The sequence below is a fragment of the Magallana gigas genome, chromosome 6 (genome assembly GCF_963853765.1).
Source record: "Magallana gigas chromosome 6, xbMagGiga1.1, whole genome shotgun sequence".
Taxonomy (NCBI): domain Eukaryota; kingdom Metazoa; phylum Mollusca; class Bivalvia; order Ostreida; family Ostreidae; genus Magallana; species Magallana gigas.
Window position 1 is genome coordinate 5,657,166 of NC_088858.1, and position 21,682 is coordinate 5,678,847.

The following is a 21,682-nucleotide window of genomic DNA, read 5'->3' on the forward strand; positions in this document are numbered from 1 at the left end:
GGCAGCACTTCATCCATAGATACTATGAGCCAAATTTGGTCAAAATTAAGTTAGTGGCTCAAATGAAGTGGTAAAAAATGTAAAAAGTTTACATTAGACAGTTTTCGATTAGAAAAACTCATCTCAGATCAAACAAAAGGATTTAATATATGAATATTTTTTTATTTTATTCATACATGTTCATTTAAATATCTCATGTATGTGATCACAATTGTACTTTGCAATAACAGTATGAAGTGTTTTAAGGAAATAACATTTTCCTCTTATGAATAATTTTTGTGGCTGGAGAAGATATAACAGATCTTCCAAAAAAGAACTTCAAGGAAGATAACTCTTCCTATTTAAAATCTTGGCCGATAAAGCATGTATATGGATATTGAGCGTTCATAAAACATGAGGAAAAAACCCAGGATAGGAACATTTATGAATCTCTTCACAATAATCTAGATACCAGATTAACAGGTTGGTTTAAATCATAATATTTGTTGAGTTTAATTTGCTTTAAAATAGTTAACCATGTCAAAGGAACCTTTACAGGAATTTCCTATAAAACATGAACAATATATCTTGAAATCACATTGAATCAACTTCACTTGTGAATCAGAAAAATGGGATCCTTATAGGCAGGTTCATGCTGTGTTATGAGCCATGTCTCCTCAATCTTCCCACAAGATCTCCATTGAATCACATTAAAACATGTGTCTTATCTTTTGTTTTTTTACTGCTGGCAACAACAATGCTCTTGCGAGTTATATTCATCTTGAACTATAGATCACAGTCGTCAAGACTTGAAGGCGGAGACTGACGGAGAGAGGAGAAGTCGGCGAGAAAGCCGAACCTGTCCGGAAGTTGGGTCGTTGCCAAAGTACTTCACCTGGATTTCATCCCCAGGTTTGAATCCAAGCAGCCTGGCATCCTCAACCTGTTCAGTGGACAAAATGTAACATACACATGATTAATAATTGTCTTTCCTTTGTGTACTTTATAAGTAAATGTGTTTAGTCTTGAAAATTAAAGTATGTATATTTACAAAAATAGATAAAATCTGGATTTGGTCAAATATTGAACTTAGTTAAAAATATTTTGAACCCTAGTTCAACTATTTATGGTATCAAAATCACCCCTGCGAATGTGTTCGGAATGTTTTCTTTATCGTTGCTAAGTATATAATAAATCCAGAGGTGCTCGAATGAAAGTTCACGAGACTTCACCGAGAATTGTTCAGTTCCTGTCAAATTTCGAGCGGAAGTATATATGTTCGGATAATATTCTCAAAATACGTAAGGACTGGTCTTTTTTCATATCATATCCTGCTTTGATTTATGTTAAAACATGAAAATCGTCTAAGATGTATATTTTATTTCACTACCTAGCGTTTATTTAAATTAAACGATGATATTCAGAACAGAGTTATCGTTCGTGTTCAACCACGTGAAGAGTGGTTAAAATATAAACATTGGGTTGCTTAATAAAATCAACGCCATGCTTGATGCTTGTTGTGTGCAATACCATGTTTTTTAAAAAAATAATGAGTGTCTGTTTTGCATAAAAACTTAGTATATCGAGCCATTTTCATGAAACATTCTGCATAAAATAGAATAGTCTGTTTCACTATTGATGCTATTACTAGGTCAGGCGCGGATCGAAAATAAACCCTTAGGGGTGTCTCTTCTAATCATGTTAGTTGTTGCAACAGCAGAAAAAAAACTATTTTCTTCTATTGTCACATTTATTTCTAGAACACATTTTATCCACCAATTAATGAAGATAAGGTTTAAAATCAATAAACCTCTAGGTTTGATATTTGACTACAAGTACCTAGATTCTATGAAATAGACTACAAACACGAGGCACGATTTTAACTGCGAAACTGAAAGGGTCAAATAATACCACGTGGTCCAAAATTTAAATGACAATAACATTCGCAGGGGTGAAAATACTAAATGACATCAAAATAAACAAATTCCAGTAAAAAGGTTTACTTATATTGTATTTTTTAAAATCAACAAACACACATGCCAAGAGAGTTGGCAAAGTTCTTCGGTAAAATTTCCATTTATGATAATTAATTGAAAGTTTGAGAGTAAAATTTCCAATTAATTTGTTAGAAAATTATAAAAAGGCAGACATGAAACTAATGTAACTGAAAAAAAAATTATCACTCAATTAAAATATTAATTTACAAATAAAATTGGTGATTTGATTGTTAAAATATCAATGAATGGATTAATCAATTTTTCATTTTTAAAATATTTTGGCAGAAATTGGTGACTAATAACTGGTACAGAAGTGGTCCCTAAAAAATGTAAATGATCTGAATCTTCAAGACATTTGATTAAGCTTTAGTAATCCAAATCAAAAAACAGTGAGTGTTGAATTAATCAAATCTGTGCTCACCAATCTTGTGTCTAGCTGTCTTCTGTGTATAAAAACAGGCTCCATATTTTTATGAATTTCTACCAAAGCACCTGTTACACTGAAATGAGATGTGAAATTGTTCAGCAATGTCAACAATTAAAAACATTCTTTGTTCATTTCTAGCTGTCTATATAACTATCCTTGTTAATTATAACCATTGGACATCATTCCTGGATTCAACCGATTTCCATCAAATCGTGAGAACATAAAATTGCCAATGCCGAATTTTTAACATTTTTTAATGTAGTTTACATGTTTTTAAAAATAAAAACCAGATTTTAAAATTCGCAAGATGTGGTTCTCATGATTTTACGCCGATACTAATTCCTTGCACTTAATTAGAAATTTACAGTCCACAGGTCAAACTGTACTACAAGTATGTAACACTACGTCTCATTTTTATTTCAAACTAAGTGCATTGCTCTTGTACTTACTTCACCTCCAGTATTTTGACTGTGTAAATTGCTCCAAATTCCATATCTGGAGCAGGCTAAAATAAGAAAATAATAATACAAAATGTATACATGTATATTTTATACCCACCAAATAAAATATAGAACACTTCGCTAGTTCTATTAGTTTTTAATGGCAGACAGGGCAGATATTAATCTTCATCATTTGATAACTGAATATGTACATGTAGTTTGTTCCATTACAACAGGAAGTAATGGCTATCACTCAGAGATTCTAAATTATTTTAAAAATGTTGATGAAAACTGAAAATTTTTGTATTACTGGTTTGCCCTTTCTATAATGAGAATTGTTGGTCAAATTGATCGGGTAACCATGGCGTTTGTATAATACCTTTTCCTCTAGCCACGAGTTTAGCAAGGTCTTCCCTTCTTCCATTGCAGCTGAGTCTGGAGCAAACAATTCAAACACACTATCATCCACAGGGGACATCTGTACTCCTGTTTTCTGTGCCAATTCTCGTATTTTTGAACCTCCAAACCCCATAATTCGGCCTCTCTTCTTAGGGTTGATCACAAATGTCTCTAAGGAAAAAAACCATTAATTTATTAGTCTCACACACTGTACATGTGACATGTGGCAGACAGCAGTTTCTAAAGGTGTAGGTGGGAACATAAATGATTAGCCCCTACCTTTGACAGGGGAATTTTTCTTGTCTTGTCTAGGAGTTTTTATCACAGAATCCATTATATCTAGTATCCTAACTATTCCACCTGAAAATAAAACAAATTATATTCTATTATTACACTAACAAGTACTTTACTTATGAGGTATATTTCATTTTCATAAAATGTCACTCAGAGAATATGGAACATGTCTAAATATTGATAAATGTATTGTATATTATAGATTCCTTATTTTATGCTAGTATCTAATTCTGCAATTTCATTGTATTGTACCAAATCGCTGGTACATAAAATTGCTAGCGTTGAACTTTTGTTATAATTTCGAATATTGAACAGCTGTCAGAAATTTAAAATCTGAGGATGCTTCCCTAGACATTATGTGGTTATAAATTAATTGCATTTTTAAACTAGTAATCTACAGTTTACATGATGTTCTCAGTATCAAAATCCACTCACTTTTTCCAGCATCAATGGCTTTGGATACAATTTTCAAAGGTAAACCTTCTATCTTTATATCTGCCTGGGAAATAAATCAATATATTCATTGTATCCAAGATACATGTACATCATATTCAAACTAAAATATGATTAAAAGAAACACTGAATTTCATACAAGAGCATGTACAATAAATATACTTGTACATGTTTTTCTTGAACTTTGAAACTACATATTATATTTACCTGTATAGCAGTGATACCATTTCTTGTCCCAGCCATTTTGAAATCCATGTCTCCACAGTAATCTTCAATACCCTATATAATGACAAAATATACAAAGAAATAAACTACAGCAACTATCCCGTGTATTTGTCATACATGTATATATGAATCTCTCAAGATTTGTACTGGTACATGATTTTTATCCAATAAGTTGTGAGTTTTCTATCCCAAAGCCTTGGCAAAGGGAAAGAAAACATACAACTCATTGGATAAAAATCCACTGCATATTGGTGCAAACATTTGATAAAATGAAATAGTTTTTGAAGACTCACCAGAAGGTCTGTGAGGATTCGGTGGTCAATGATTTCCCCCTGGTAGTTGATCTTCGTCATCAGTCCAATAGCGACCCCAGCGGCAGCCTCCTTCACCGGCACGCCAGCGTCCATCAGGGCCAGACTCCCCCCACACACTGAGGCCATGGATGATGATCCTGTCAAATATTCAATTTATTTCAACTTATCTACTTTACAAATAATGGGCCCTCAAGGGGCAACAATACATTAATTGGTACATCAATGTAAATATGCACACAATGTTCTACACAAGTGTAATAATATACATGTACTTATACCAGTATGTAAATATATACTCAAACTTTATTTGATTGATCAATCTCTTACAGAATTAAACACATAAACAAAATATACATTAACATGTAGCAGCTTGAAAAAATTGAATGACATGAAATTGTTTAAAAAGATAGTTCAAGAAGACACTGGCACATACCATTGGATTCCAGAACTTCTGAGGTGACACGCAGGGAGAAAGGAAGGTTATCTGGGATGATGGGCCTGAGTCCCCTCTCAGCCAGAGCACCTGTTAGAAGGTTCATCAGAATTTATTCATTGTTAAAAATACACAATATATCAAACAAAGCTACCCTTTTTGAAAATGTTTATTTTAGAATCAAAACCAGATAAAACATATTAACAGGTACCGATATTCAATGTAATATGGTCCATAATTTATGGACTGTTCATTTGCCAAAATCTTAATTGCTCTATGTGATATTTGGGAGGACATTTTCAAAATATCCTTAGAAATTTTAAGAGCAAAATGATAACGAATAACTGTACATGTATCTATGCACATTCAAATTTAGACGTTTAACTTTTTTTTCATAAAAAAACCCCCATCTGAATCTTCAATAAAGACAACCATGCATATTGTGCAATCAGACATATTAAATCAAACTCTGGTTTGTACGGTAATGAAAGAAAAATTATAAACTATAACATTCAGTAAAAGATTGAATAAAGGCCAAAATACATGTATAACTTTGATGTAAATTTAAATTTCTGATCAACAAGAGAGCTTTGTTTATATTTCAGGTAAAATCTTATGAAAAAGATATCAGCATTAAATTCATTAATGGTTCACAATTAGTATAAATAAGAAAAATTAACAAACATTGAAACACAAAAAAATTAAAAAATATCAAGGAAAATATTTACACTGTGTACATATTTTTTTAATTGATTACATGTACTATGATTCAAAATATTAATGGATGCATTTATGGATTAGTATCTACAGGTATATTTATCTCTTTATTAAGATTTATAGAAATCCAGCTGATAGTTATTGTTATTTTTTATGCCACTTGAACTCGGATTACAAAGACCTTCATCTTAAGAATATATGTATCAAACTTCAGATTCTCACTTTCTGTGATATAACACTGAGCTAGAACAACAGGGGAACATAGGTATGAAAGGTGTCATAAAATTAAATCCAGGTAAACTAACACAAACCTGGAGACCTGACTACTAGGGTCCATTTAATCTGAGGTTGGAACAGCATGAAGCAGTTCAAAAGTGAGACAAACAAATGTCAGGGATGGACTGACCAATCACAAAGCCTGACACAACCAGCAGGGATCATGTGACATCCAGACTGAATAAAGGATTAACCATTCCAATCCTTGCATTATTTCAGTTTCAATGTATACTTGAGGTATGTAAGACTATCATTTGCTTTCAATCTATAAGTAATTGGTTTATATAATTATTTGATCTTTATTTTATGTTTCAATTTTAGTAATCCATTGTTGATTAAAAAAAGAAAAGCTGTTGATTTTTTTAAATTTGACTATTCATTTATAACTGAATTTTCTTAAATATCTTTATAAAAAAATCAATGCTTTGAGAAAAAAAAAGAGAAATTTAAAATAAACTAATGATCTCTATTTTTTTCCTTTAAAGTTCCTTTTTGTACTTTAATTGGATGTAATCATTATTGCTGAGTTTTTTGACATTCAAAACTATTTGCATCTGATATACAGGGAGAGTGATACATTTTGTATGCAAGCTTGGGACAGAGAATCTGCTAGCATCAAGCATGTGTCATTGTCCTTTGTATTCCCTATCACCTAGTCTGGCGGCATCAGATATAATTCTATGTCTATCTAGAACCTTACTTCTTACTTTATTACAAAATCTTACTGTGACCAATAAGAACATTTTTTTAACCTGTAGGAATTAACTAACAAGTTCTTTCTTCACAGTCCTTTGTGTCAAATGAACATGGTTTTCTCTTTAAGAAATGCTATTGTAAGACTTGGCACATTTTGTATGCTGACATTGAGTCAAATGGTGGGGTCAGCATCATAGTGTGTCAATTTGATCAATAGTGACTTACACCAACAGTGAAGTTATTGGAGTACTTTGCACTGTGACTGGTACATGATGAATGCAGACTTAGAGACCGCGTCAGCATCAGAATGTGCCAGTCTTAGTGAGCACTCCTCTCTGCAATCCACTAATATATATCAAAACCAAACAAAGAACCAGTTTTTAATAAAATCATTTTAACGTTAATATAAATAAACTTACATGAATTTACAATATTTATCAAAACATGTCAATAAAATGATTTACCATGTCCAATTTCTCTTCTGGCCAAAGCTGCCCCGGGTCTTCCGATTTCATTTGTAGCATATGGAGGAAACTATACAAAACACAAAGCAAATTACATGGAAACTGTTTACATCAATTTTTAGATTTCTGTTGGGCTCATTTGCCTCTTAAAGCTAAATTACAATTTGGATATTTCTAAATTACATGTACATGGAAAAATAATGGACAGATAAGACGCAATTTGAAGATTACAAGGAAAGTAAGCAAATACTAGTGAGTTCTAAATCAAAGTCTCATCAAGTTACAGTTACATTTCAATAGTGTTTTGTTCATGAGTTTAACTGCAGTACATATAAGTATTGCATCATAACTAAATATACATGAAGCGAATGTTATCAATCCACCTTTAAAATTTTTTATACTTTGTTCTAAGTTTACATGATTTTCTCTGAAGATGATATTCATGTAGCTATACACAGGCCCCATCAAAGGCTATACATATACAGGTATATTAATTATCACATTTATATAACAATGTGGCAAAGCATATCTTATCAACACTTTTTAAATCATCTGCCATTTTGGGTGCTAACATTACTATTTTTTGAGGTTTGCCCATGTGAATGTTGTTTAACTTACTTCATAGTGTAGCATAAAGTTCTTCTCCTTTACACCACTGAAAAGAAAAAAAGAAAAAGACATGTTTACAATAATAGATTGTGAGATTTTTAAAATCCACAAGAAGACCCAATGTTTTTTCACAATGTAAATTAACAGGTTATAAGCTGAATATAAACACCCACTTTGGGTTTTGTGATCACTCTATTTTACTAACAGTCTTTGAATATAAATTACTATGATTCTGGTGTTTTCTTTCAACCATTTGTGTGCTTTTTTTTGGGGGGGGGGGGGGGGGAGAGGGATGGAGAAATCTTATTCTCTTTACAATATACTGTACATGTATATACAACAATGCTCCACAATTTATGAATAGAATTTTTGAAAACACAAAAGAAACACTGAATGTCATCGCCTACCTGATTAATTGTGAAACCGGATCAAATTTTAAAGACATGTCCAGAGAATCATAGGCCATGGTGCAAAGAACCTAAAACATAATTTAGATAAGGTCATTAGAAAGCATCAAAATTCAAGACTAAAGAAAACTTTAAAACGAAACAAAAGATTTCAATTTACATGTACCTTCATTACAAGATTAATCATTTTAAATCATGCTAATGTCTTAGTAAATGCATATCATTTTAGATATACATAAATGTAATGAAAGTACTTCTTGGTCGCTTATCAACAAGTTGGTTTATTTAAAAACGAATGGAAAAAGAAGAAAGAAGACACATGTACAAAGTGATTATGAGTGTCTTAATGGCCAAATATAACATTTTATTTTGAGAGATGAATATGCACAAACTTTCACCTCAGTTGACCTTTCACCTCATGGATGACCTCTTACCTCTCTTGACCTATTACCTGAGTCTGACCTCTCTGGAACAGAGAGGATCCATGGAGAGGCTTGAGAACGTCCACACTACATGAAATGTTCCTGAGGTCACTCAACCCTCTACCGTCACACCTGGTAATGAGCAGAATGAGAGAAATGGTTATGATATGTTTTTATATTAATCTGTTGCAAATTTATTGGATAAATCTGCCCTATTGCCTATTCTAATTGGCTCCCTAACACATTTTATGGAGGAAATCACTATAAGCATCTATAGACAACAAGATGATTTCATAACATGATCTTTGTTTTCATTCTTCAAAAAAAATGAATTAAGTTTCACTTTTTCATTGCTGAAATAGTAAAACATCGGTGAGTTGGCCCACATTCAATTAGCAATGCAAGTAGGTTCATGGTCAGTTAGCAAATGTGGGACTAAAAATTGGTGTCCAAGGACTCAACCCTGACAGCCACATTACCTTTTGTCTGTTTTAAAGATGTTTTTCCTGAAGACCTCTTTGAAGCATTTTTGAATGTACGAGTTCAATAACTCTCTGTCTACATTAGGATAAATCTCTGTCAAACAGATATTGCAAATTAATTAAATGGTATATAAAAAACTTATGCATATGTTTCTTAATACAGTCTAACCAAGAAGATTATTTTTCATAATATGCAAAGTATTCACTACCTACCTAATAATACTTTGGTTGCTTTCTCTATTTCTGTCTTTACTTTCGCATCTCTCGAGAACTGAAAAAAGGTGTTATATTGAGCATTACTACAACTGCCCTTGATAAAAACAAACTTAAAGAAAGGACAATTTCATAGTAACCAATAATTATAAAAATTAAAAACATGTTTTCCACTATAAAGAACAATATTTGAATATCCTGGGCACTTAGAATAAAGTAAATAATTAATACAGTATCAAATATTTCCCTTATTTAACCCAATTAAATGTCAATCAGTCAGAGAGAATTCACTGATTTACCTTGTCATGAGTGTAGTCATTGAATATAGGGTAGAAGGCCTTGCTGCATACACTGTCAAATAAAACCAGCAAAAATCATTCTGTTACCATGCATGCCAACAGGCTAGTGCAAAACTCAAATTCCTAACCTGTATGATGAATTTAAAAGTTAAGTTGATTAACAATTCCCTTGATGAGCTCAGATCTTCATACAATTTGAAAATAATCTTTGATCTTTAAATATTTCCAAAGCTGATTAACTCTAAGATCTAAGATTGCAAAATATTAATTTTAATTATACATTGTATATGCTCACTTACTAATGTATGTGTTGCTCTATATATCAATACATAGGGCATTAATTAAAAAGACTAAATATAAAATCTTGTTATTGTCTTGATTCAAAACCAGCAATAAGTTTTACAGAATTTTGGTACAGAACCCCCCCCAAAAAAAAAGAAGAAGATAAAATGTAAGGGAAAAATTGCGGATATACGTGCATGGAATATAAACACCAAAAATTTTGCAATCAGATCTAAGTAGGAAATATTTCAATCAACATCTAAAAGTTGTTTCCTTACAATAATCAGTGTACAGTCAATAAACATCTCCAATCTTACTGAAAATAAAGCTTGATTTAAAAAAAAATTCACAAATACTGAGTATATAAACAAAAGGCCCACGGACCAGATCCCTCACTTGAGCAACAATAATATTATTATATACATGTACATTCTTATGAACAAATTTGACACCCTTATTGGGCCCCATGGATCCAAGGGGTCATGATTAGAGCAACTTGAATATACACTTCTTAATGATGCTTTCACTTAAGATTAAACTTTTCTAGCCAAATGGTTTTTGAGAAAAAGATGTTAAAGATTTTCAGTTTTATACTGTCTACAGGAAAATAATCATCCCATTTTGTTATTGCCCCTTTTGTTCTCATTGTCAGCGGGCAAATTTAAGACAGGGTGAATTGTAACAATTTAAAAATTAACCTTCAGCTATGATGACCTAAAAAATATTAGTGTAGATAATAAACTTATTATACAGGGTTTTTTATCATATAGTGCATGCTACTGGACTTAATGTAGAAGGTTAAAATGCCCTCTTATCCTTATATTGTCTAATCCATTGAAAGTTAACAATTGAGGAAGATTTACTCTACTTCATGGAAAAAAGTTTTAAAGCAAATGAGGTTCATGTATTTTCATGGAAGAGAGAAATTATCTAATACCTGTAAACTGTTTTCCAAAGTTCATCCTGAACTTCCTTCGGAGTGCTCTTGGCTTTTGTGCTATTCTCAGTCATTTGTTGGATACTTTGGATTATTTTCATGTTCTCTATGTGACCAGTATTTATGGCTTGTTTCATTAGATCATAGCTGACAATATTCGCTCCACCTTCCAGCATTACTGTAGAGGCAAAGAAATTAGGGGTCTATAGGTTACTAACTCATCTGACCAAAAATCCTGTCTGCGATCAAAGCAGATTACAAAATAAATACAGTAATACATAAATTTTATATGTTTTTAAAACAATAAACACTAAAAAAATTTAAGACAATTTTCAAATGATTGACTCTTGAAAGTTAATACTAGGTTTCAAAGTGTCTTACTCAATTTGGAAGTAACTAACCACTTATAAATCAAATAAGGTCAACTACATGTACAACAGTGAACATACATGTCTCTTATTGAGTGCCTAAGCTATATGGCATATACATGTAATAATATGCAAATGTTGACTGGAGTTGAGGGCAACATTGATTACCGGTATATCATCCCTTGAGGGATGAAATATTGTTTAACTTTTATAAATAATACAATACTTTAAGAACGATGTCTTGACATATGCTTGAGGGGAGATAAATCCTGCACTGATTGTGTATAGAATATACATATGTACATGTAAAGTAGTCTCCATCTGACTTTGGGTTAACACAATTTTTTTTTTCAATTTGCAGGAGGTTATATATAAATGCATGTGCATCCAAAGCATGGCTGTAGAGGTGTTTCATCTTGAAGTATTTCAATGTGAACCTTTCAATGCATACCCTCCATAATTGTCTCGATAGTTACCTACTCCCTGCAAACTAGAAGCAACGATCAAGTTGATATCACTCTTCTCCAGCTCATGCCTCTGTGGGTTGATCACAATCTTTCCATCTATATAACCAACTCTGACAGCCCCTGGAAGAAACAATTGCCAATTACATTCATCCTATGATAGATTATTATTCCAACTTATCTTTGGATTCTTATAATAAAGCAATACATTTTTGCAAGTAGATATAAAGATGTTCCAAAATTGAGTTTCAGTACACTAGAAAATATAATTAAAAAAAAAAGAATATCTGTTGAAAAATATATTTAGTTCAAAAACTGTAGTTGTACATGTGTAAATGATTTAAATGAATTAGTATTCATGTATAGTATATGTAAATGTATAGTATATTACATGTGACAAATTGGCTTCACATTATATTTAGAGATGACTTGTAATGTTGTAAATTCTATGCACTTGTAATCTTTTTTACATATTTGACAAATTTTTTTTATTCCTATGAAATTTTTATAATAACAACACAGGAGGGCATCAAATCTTAAGAATAATAGTGGTAAAAATATCTGTTCACAGTGATAAAATACATACCCACTGGTCCATTCCATGGCATTAATGATAAAGCTGTGGCACAGGAGGCTAAATGAAAGGAAAATGATATAGTGAAAAATTCATTATTCTATTATGTAAACAAATAAAAATGAAAGTATATAGGAAGACTGTTTATCAATCTAGTGTAAAAATCTTTTCAGAGGATATCAAAATAAATGGCAATTATCTTTCATCCTTTATTTAGGTTCTAAATGTAACACGTGGTAAAAAGTCAAATCTCAACTGGGACTAGAACTCAGGCGTACTAGAACTCTGGCGTATTGTACTAGTGCTCTAACCACTGAGCTATTGAGACCTGACATATTGACTGACAGTGACACACCTGTTACCCAGGTGACATACTCCCCCTCTTGGTAGAAATTCATCTACCAAGAGGTATTTACAAGTAGATTTCTAAGAGTTAAGGAAATTTTGTGAAACATGTTCCTAGGGAGTGACCATGGGATATGTACGTTGGGCGCCAAATGTAACACGTGGTAAAAAGTCAAGTCTCAACAGGGACACGAACCCATGGCCTATGGCTTACTGTGCCAGAGCTCTAACCACTGAGCTACTGAGACCCGCTACATTGACTGACAGTTATACATCTGCTAACCCGGTGACATACCTATATATGTAAGGTCACTAAAAAAGAATTTCTTAAAATATTTAGAGTAAAATTGTAGCCTTAATGTTCAAACTTTCCCAGACCCGCAGCACCTCCTCAGGACAATACACACCTGCATTGATGCTGAGGACTGCTGGATCATTCTCTCCGTCAACTGCTAGTACATTACACATCACCTAGAGAACAAGTAGAGATAAACACCATTAAACAATTAGTTCAATAAAGAATAAGCACAAAGCATTACTTTTAATGTAAAATTTTGGCTTATGGTATAACACAATGTAGACATCACCTGTAATTCTCTTTGACAGTCTTCTGGGAACAGGGGTCTAATAGATCTATCTGAAAATAAAAACCACTCATCAGGAACAAGGCGTGAACAGATACAGTAAAACACGGTTATAGCGAACACGCTTATAATGAATTGATGCTTACAGCGAAGTGATTTTCATTCCCCGTGACTATATTACATGTTGTAAACTTGACGGATATAACGAATTACGCTTATAACAAAGCAAAATCGCCGTCCCTGGTGCTTCGTTATAACCGTGTTTTACTGTATTGATGAACACCAAGATTTTGTAAGACATTATGGGTAACTTTAATTACATATTTAAGATGAATGTGCTTCACTTACCTATTACACGACTAGTAAGTATCTCATTGTCTGTGGGGCCCCTCTCTCGCCTGAAGAAGTTCATGGGAATCCGCCCAGCAGCGGCTGCCTTCAGTCGATAATCAACCTGTACAGAGAGACACCATCTAAATGACACCAGTCATCCTGATTCACATTATTTATACTCTATCAATACTCTACTTGTTAATTTGATTCACTTACAATGTTACTCAAAATCATTATTACAACACATAAAATGATACCCCATCCCAAAGACAGATGTCTAGATGAACAAAATTGTTTTCTACAGATGAATTATTTATCTCATCCTTTGATTAGAATCATTCTTAAGAAGACAAGATTGAAGAGCACAGAGTAATTATTCTAGATCTAGCATCACAACTTACTGTGAGGGGCAGAAAGGAGCTGGGCTGGGACAGAGACTTGCTGACCACTGTGACAAGAACACTTGTCTCCCCTTGCTAAAACAAAAAATAAATTTGATCAATTTTCTGGAAAAACTTGGCCCACCTGACATCTGAATTTTGTGTAAAATACTTAATTTCAGATTCTTAAAAACAAGAAGAATTTAAAACTCATCAAACAAGGTGACAGGATTTTGCTTTCTTCATTAACTATCCATTACCTTTATAACTGCAGCCCCATCTGCAAATTTTGCCAATTTCCCTGTTTCTATGGTGAGATTTCTGCAAAAATGGATTATCATGATTATCACAGATTTTTTCCCAACTGAACCTACACTTGGCAGCATGTTTTTTAACTCCAAAAGAAAAGACGTGCATTTTTTTTTTTTTTTTTACTTTTTAAAGAAAAAGAGAAGAACAGTTAGTAATTAATAATACAACGATCAGAATTGGAACAAAAAAGTTAAATTTCCTTTACAGTTTATTCATGAATACAATTATAAAAGATTTTTCCAAATGACCAAAATTCCCCTGAATTTTGTCCAATTCAAATGCCATGGGTCTCTTTATAAAAACAGAGAAAAATCATTGAATGATATTTTATTTTCATTACTTTATTTTTCGATGAATTGTCATTTATGATCTATGAGTTGTTTATTTTTTGCAATGTCATGTTGGTAAGCTTTACTTTCAATTACCTGACTTGTCAAAGGTTTGTACCTATCAATCTGTTTCAATGAGTTGTTTGGCACCTGACTATTTAACATGAGTATGCCATTACCATATACACAAGAAAATAGTACGATTATTATCAGACTTTGATTCTGACAGTGAAGATAAGTCAAGATCGATTGCGCACAACCGATAGCCCAAATGGTAGCGCAGCTGACTGAATATAAAGTCCGGGTTCGAATCCCGCTCTGATCCATCATTACTGGTTCAATCCAAAGCTGTTGAAATTTTCAAAGATTGGTACAAACTTTTAATGAATGGGATGGCCTATTGAATATACTTTGAAGTAGTTCATCAATACTCTGAATGAGTTCAACTTCATAAATAGACGAAAAAAAGCCTACCTTTTCCCAACTTTGACTGTCATAGAATTTACACCAGTAGTCGTGGACGCCCACCGTTTTATCAAATCCCATCGTTTGAATTTAAAACATGTTCTCGAACAATACAATAAATAAAACATATTGATTAACCGGTGTTTGATTGATTCTGCATATTCGTGAGTTTCATCATAAATTCATGTGTTTTTTTTTAACTCAAGGGCGCAGACATCTTGAATTTTGATATTAACTTGAACGCATTTTATTCGAGAAGTTGAACATCTATAGAGTATTCAATATAAGGCTTGTCAGTATTGAAAAATAGTTGTAAGCAATTCAAGCAACATTTTTAAAGTTATTTTTTTTTCTCTTATTTTAGATCAATAACGCAACCGTATAGTAAAATTTTGATGTACGGTTTAACTAAAATATATGATCGTCGACTTAACACCCCAAAATGTTTTAACCTTAATTACATGTCAGTCTTTAAATCTCATGTTTTACAAAGAATTATCAAAAATAATTATCTAAAGATAGGAAAAACAATGGAATGAAAGTTGTTGATAACTACAGTCATAAAAAGGTCACATTGTAAAGGTTAGATTTAATAAATATAATGTTCAAAATACTTTTTTACTTGGCGTTAAAGAAAAAGTTAATATTTTGCGTTTATATTTGAAAAAAGTTATCGTTTGTATTTTTTTAATTATACATATACATTATGTAAAAGCACAAATAATACAAAGTACATAAGTATATACAAATAAAATACATTTTAACGCACTCACTTTGATGAAAATATCCTTCTGGGTCTTTTTGGGCTAATAAACTTTTCGACAAAAAAGCGCGCGGATTTCATTTTTGACAGACCACATCCAGGCCAGGTAAGGCCAATTTTTTTGTTTTGTTTTTGTTGTTTTTTCTTTTCTTTTCTTTTTGATGTTTTGCGTGATATAACGAATTGATTCTTGTTTAAAACCGAACATTCTCCTGTGTTACATTTCCTCGATCATCTTGTGACCCTCACCAGGGACGTATATACGTATATACGTCCCTGCCCTGACAGAACTTACACTTGTCATATTGTAACAGAGAACGTAGTGTTATGACTTATTTAGCTTTTTATGCCAATAAATTGATTCCTCAGTCCATTTTAAGCCTAAATGACTACATTATACTCCTTCTAAAATTTCAACTTACATGATGATGTCTTCATTGCAGCAATCTTGTTGAAGATGCCGTGGGATATTGTCAGCTCAGACTTTGGGGGTGAGGAAACTGTGAATTTTGGACCCAGGGAGGAGTCAGGTTCAGCACTGTATCAAATCGACACACTCGCAACAATTTCGTCTCAAGACAAGGTAGATAAGGAACTATTTGTGTCTTCTTCTTCCGTTAAGGGGTTGACCCCATTGACTGAGTGATGATAACCCTGGGTTTCATTTTACCAAGTTTCATACAAAAGGAATTTTAGCCTGGTTAATAATAACATTAAAACAATGAAGATGAGTAAGCAAATACAGATATATTTTTCCATTTTTAAATGGTAGTTGTATAAAATGCAGACAAAGTGATACACAACTTCTTGAAGATTTCAAGGACATTCATTGTTGGAATAGTTTAATTATATACAAATTTCCCTGTGACTTTCAGGAATCTAGTGTGCCCCACATTGTAAGTTCTGTGATTGGAGAGCTGGCCTGTCTGTCTGTAGACCGACATGTCTCGGTCTTTACTGATTTCCAGCATGCTACCACACTGGCTTATGGTAAGAAAATTCAATCCAATGTACACGTATCTCATTCTGTTTTGTGATTTTTTACATAGATGTGGTTGCTATTTTAAGGACACTTGCTGATCCTGTACTGTAATTTCTACACAGATGCTGTCATTGAGGAGCTGACCCTTAGTCCTGATGGCCAGATAATGGTTTTAGGAGATTCCTCTGGAAGACTCCACATTCTGGATACAGAATCTTCACAAGTGATTTTTTCTCATGTATGTACACATTTCTGAACTACTTCCATGTATATGTACATGTATATTTATACACACATCTCTCATGTACATGTATGTACACATTCTTGAAGTATATAAACCAGTATAAGCTTATTTGAAAAGGGTTTTATGACATAATACATAGAAAAATAAACTATCACCGACATTGCTTTGTTTGCTCCTTTTTTCAAGGCATCTGATCCTATGATATTGTGTGTAATGTTTGAAAAAATCAAATACTTGTTCATTATGACACTACCAAACCTGTGTCAGCATCTCATTGTGAGACCATGTACAGCATTTGTTGAATTGAATGTTTTACAATGGTAAAGCAATCACAGAGACATATCATTTCTTGTAAAATATTTCTTTCCATATTAAGAAATTCTTCCAACACACTTTTACCTACTTGTTTACATGCATGTATAAGTGCCTAAACATGTTCGTTTTCTTTGTCCATTTAAACTTGAAATAAAATGGAGACACAGTAAAACAATACAGAATAATATGGTTTTCCCATATTTGCAGATTGTTACACCTCCAAATCGAGTAGGAAATTCATTTAGCAGAATCAAGTGTTTTACTGCCAAAGAAGGTACTGTGAAATCTTTGTATTTTGTGTAAACAAAAGTAGTACATAAATATGTACATGTATTCTAAGGTTATTATTAATGAAAGTAGAGATGTCAACAGTAGCATACATGTTAACTCTACCGTTTTATTTGGAAGTCTACTGCTTTTTAGCTCTGTTTTCTGCCTACCACTTTAATTTAAAAATCTACTGCTTTTCTTCAAACTGTGTTCCTTGTTTTGATAGATAGCCATTTTGGAAGCCATTGTGGTAAAAAAATCTCGTCGGGTTTAAAATTAATGCGACTTTGAATCGGAAGCACACAAATGTTTTATTATGTCCTGTGAATGACAAGTTTTCAAGCATGTGTTTTACATCGAGCGATGAAAGAAGCCACTTCCTGTTACAAGATTAGTTAGAAGACATGTCAATATTATCTTCACCAAAGAAAAAGAAGCTCTGCAATTCCACACACGGCTTTAATGATGACTGAATATATCTTTTTACTTGGCCATAACAGTAAACTTGACTTGCAGTTTATTGCAATGGTGCATGATTTGTGATAAGCATGTAAACATTGTTTTGATATTGAAAAAAAATATATGATTTCCTACTAGTTCTTACTTCTCTTATTTGTTAAATTTTGTCAACTTGACCTATTTTTTCTGAACAAAGGCAATTGTTGAAGTCTTTGCATTCATATATTTTTTCTTCCAAAAAAAAGAAAAATAGCTTACTGGTAATTTATATGATGATATAATTTTTTATTGTGTGAACTGATAATACTAAATTTCAAAATTCATTTATATTTTAGTTACTTGTTGAAAACTTTATTTACTCATCAGAAACCCTTACTACATATGTAGTACATAAAAATCTGTGCTTTGAAATATACATGAAAAAGGCCACGCGCAATGCTACCACTTTTCTGTTCAAAATCTACCTCTTTTTCATCACTGCAGGTTGACATGTGTGAGAGTAGTAAACTGAATTATGTCTCATATGTCTGATTCAATCGAAACATTTTATATGTATTTAATAGGTCTATACAATTTATTTGTGTTGACAACAAATGGAGATATGAAGATATTGAGAAACTTCAATAAAGAAACTTTCTTGGCTGGTGGAGGTAGGGAAAAAAATTTATTGATGTTTTAATGGATTACCGGTAATTTAATTTGTATGAAGTCCAATTTGAATTAAAACAATTTTGATTACAGAAACATTTAAACATTATTCACCATGCCCCAAGACCAAATACTTATAAAGATGCAGTAATCTTGTACTCTTTTAGATGGAATCAAAGCTGTGTTAAAGGAAAAATTAATTTCCACCAAAGTGGATGACCTCCATTCCTCAGTAACAGACCTAGTGTGCCTGGATGACAGCTTTATCACGATGGTAATTCCAAAGAACCTGATGTTATTTATATATGTACATGTACAGGTATATTGTACACAGTGATATATGAAATGAAATAGCACCAAGTACAAAGTAATATATTTACATTGTATATCAATATATATATATATATGGTATTGTTGGAATCATTCATTATTACGAGTGTGGGATAGTGAAATTCCACCGAGGAACAAGATTCACAGTCTAGGATGAGCCTCTGTCGAGTCCTAGGCTGTGAATCTTGACCCGAGATGCTGTGTTTGTGAAAAACACTAAATACATAGTAATGTATGTACATGTACATTTCATACCTACCTGGTATCGTATGTATATGAATCACTGGTATTGATCTGGACTGGACTGATCTTTGATTGACAGGGAAGCGGGGATAGTATTCTAGGGGTGTGGGAATGGGAGGATGGACAGTCAGTTCTGATAGAGGAAGTTGGTGATTTCCTTATCTCAGGTAATACAAGTTTGATATCTTTACATGTGCACAGAGTGATATCGAATTGAATTTTATGTTGAATGCATTTAAAGTTTCTTTTGCATGCTAAATGAATTTGTTTTTTTACTTTTCAGCATCTGGAATCACTCAAGGGAAAGTCACCAGTGATGGAAATTTCTTTTTTTCATTGGATTCTCAGGTTTTTTTTCTTATTTTTCTTTAGAATTGAAAACTAATAAATATACACATTCATATCTGTATGACTTGTTAGCAATGAGTTCTATACACTGTAATAGAAAACATGTTACCATCTGCACATAGATAATGATACCTTGTCCCTGTAATTGATGGTTTCTGTGTTTGGTGTAGAATGATTTGTCCATGTTAAACAGTGTATGGGGTTTTTGTGTTGTAGAACAATCTATGTCTTTGGAATACTCAGGCCTGGTTTATTATGAAACAATGGACAGAGGTCAAAGTTAAAGAATTTCAGCTACTGGAAACCAGGGAGGTTCAAAATCAAGGGTAAAACTTCTTTTCTTCATGAAGATATTTAAACTAAGCTGTGAATTCAGATTTTTCTTCCCTCTTCAGATGGATTGTCAATTTACCTTTTGATATCAAAACTCTTTTCTTTGTTTTAAATATGAAAGAGAGACAAATTTAAGATCATTTCCTTTTCTGTAGTTTACAGGAAATGAGATTGGCACTGATCACGACATCCATGGAGGGACGGAGCACCCTGATGATACAAAGCCTGCCTGGTTTTGAGAGTATTTACAATCTTCAGCTCAATGCTCCGTGCTTCATCTCCGAGTGTCTGCCACTGCAGGTAATCTTGTCTCATGTACCGTACACACTAAAACACTCATGTACCGTACACACTAAAACACTCATGTACCGTACACACTAAAACACTCATGTACCGTACACACTAAAACACTCATGTACCGTACACACTAAAACACTCATGTACCGTACACACTAAAACACTCATGTAACGTACACACTAAAACACTCATGTACCGTACACACTAAAACACTCATGTACCGTACACGCTAAAACACTCATGTAACGTACACGCTAAAACACTCATGTAACGTACACACTAAAACACTCATGTACCGTACACACTAAAACACTCATGTAACGTACACACTAAAACACTCATGTACCGTACACACTAAAACATTTCCTTGTCAAAGTTTAGTAATGGTGTTTGTTCTTAGATTGATTTTTCTGATGGTAAGTAAGTGTTGATTTTGTGTACAGTATGTACATGTACATTGCTAGCATACTTGTACAGACTGTTCAGTCCCCAATGTTGTATGTTTACATGTGTACTGTTTACCATTTCAGGACAATATATTTGTAGTCGAGTGCTGTCCTGATGAGACGTAAGTTTCTTTTATTGAATTATTTGTATTTTTATCTTGCGACATCTGCAGAAGTATTTTATTCTTATAATTAGAATCTATGAGCATGTACTATATTTACAGTCTTAGAGGAGACCTGCTCCAGTATATTCCTATTAATGTTCAGTTCTGTCCATGCAATTAATAGGTAGTTTAATGTTTTTGATAGATGTTAATACTCAAACTTGATTATGTTTTAGCTGTCCTAGGTCTGTGTCCACGGTCAGGTTTCGCTGTTTGACGGAAACCAATCCAGAAACTAGGTATTTCTCCACTAACAAGTGGTGTTTATGGCTCAATTTTTATTAAAATTTTTATGACCACAAGTTACAAGGTAAATTTTTTTATTGATTTAAGGGGAAATGATTTTTCAGACTTTACCGTATTCTCTCCAAGAAGAAGTTTGAGGAGGCTGTGATGTTTGCCAAGATGTATCATCTGGAGATCAATGTATGCTTACTTTAGTCTTTCCTTGTATCAATGTGCATTATTAAATGATGCTAGTGATTAATTGTGCTGTACCTAGAGTTTTTGGGAGTTGATTTTAATCAACTCTCCTATGCAGTTACTCGGGCAAACCGAAAGTGAAACAGTGTTTGGACCTAAGCACAAATCAACACACCGCTGACAATATATAGTTCTAATCGATAAATTCGATGTAATGAGTTCTTAAGCATTGTTTTTCAAGGACACTTATCTATTGGTACCTTGTAAAAAGTCAGATTTTAAATGGTATGGATAATTTTGATATTTTTGGAAGTCGTACATTATATGTATTTTTACGCCAAAGTTCAATATAGTCTCATTCAACCAGACGCTCGGCTGTCTCCGTAAATCTCTGACAAGCAGAGAGTCTCTCTTGCTTGTCGGAGATTAACGGAGACAACTGAGAGTCTGATTGAATGAGACTAGAGATCAATTTTGCTTGGGTCCATACAATTTCT

At 32.8% G+C, this 21,682-nt stretch overlaps 2 protein-coding genes across 2 annotated transcripts in view; one reads left to right on the forward strand and one right to left on the reverse strand.

Moving 5' to 3' along the window:
* Positions 1-731: 731 nt before the first annotated feature.
* LOC105328565 (polyribonucleotide nucleotidyltransferase 1, mitochondrial) lies at positions 732-15,142 on the reverse strand. Its single transcript, XM_011429487.4, has 25 exons — positions 14,929-15,142; positions 14,074-14,134; positions 13,835-13,909; positions 13,449-13,554; positions 13,104-13,153; positions 12,924-12,987; positions 12,184-12,231; positions 11,610-11,720; positions 10,766-10,943; positions 9,547-9,598; positions 9,248-9,305; positions 9,032-9,128; positions 8,582-8,684; positions 8,131-8,201; positions 7,733-7,769; positions 7,115-7,184; positions 4,962-5,051; positions 4,508-4,665; positions 4,197-4,268; positions 3,972-4,035; positions 3,522-3,602; positions 3,223-3,413; positions 2,853-2,908; positions 2,398-2,476; positions 732-922 (listed from the first exon to the last, which is right to left on the reverse strand). Exons 1-25 carry the CDS (start codon positions 15,045-15,047, stop codon positions 782-784), a joined length of 2,232 nt encoding a protein of 743 aa, XP_011427789.3. The 5' UTR covers positions 15,048-15,142; the 3' UTR covers positions 732-781.
* Positions 15,143-15,716: 574 nt separating this feature from the next.
* The window catches only part of LOC105328566 (kinetochore-associated protein 1), a 30,964-nt gene continuing 24,998 nt past the window's right edge, over positions 15,717-21,682 (forward strand). The window contains exons 1-14 of the mRNA XM_066088624.1: positions 15,717-15,788; positions 16,126-16,265; positions 16,558-16,672; positions 16,787-16,902; positions 17,431-17,497; positions 18,516-18,602; positions 18,768-18,874; positions 19,253-19,340; positions 19,457-19,521; positions 19,738-19,847; positions 20,010-20,154; positions 20,683-20,720; positions 20,939-21,001; positions 21,113-21,188. Coding sequence (XP_065944696.1) covers positions 16,140-16,265; positions 16,558-16,672; positions 16,787-16,902; positions 17,431-17,497; positions 18,516-18,602; positions 18,768-18,874; positions 19,253-19,340; positions 19,457-19,521; positions 19,738-19,847; positions 20,010-20,154; positions 20,683-20,720; positions 20,939-21,001; positions 21,113-21,188 — 1,203 coding nt within the window. The 5' untranslated portion in view covers positions 15,717-15,788; positions 16,126-16,139. The remainder of the gene's footprint in view (positions 15,789-16,125; positions 16,266-16,557; positions 16,673-16,786; positions 16,903-17,430; positions 17,498-18,515; positions 18,603-18,767; positions 18,875-19,252; positions 19,341-19,456; positions 19,522-19,737; positions 19,848-20,009; positions 20,155-20,682; positions 20,721-20,938; positions 21,002-21,112; positions 21,189-21,682) is intronic.

Excerpts from the sequence above, each read along its gene's own strand:
- LOC105328565 (XM_011429487.4), bottom strand. The coding sequence starts at position 15,047 with ATGTTTTATTTATTGTATTGTTCGAGAACATGTTTTAAATTCAAACGA. Across the intron at positions 9,306-9,546 it reads ATGACTACACTCATGACAAG|TTCTCGAGAGATGCGAAAGT; the intron begins GTAAATCAGTGA and ends ACCTTTTTTCAG. Across the intron at positions 5,052-7,114 it reads CAGAAGAGAAATTGGACATG|GTGCTCTGGCTGAGAGGGGA; the intron begins GTAAATCATTTT and ends ACCTTCTAACAG.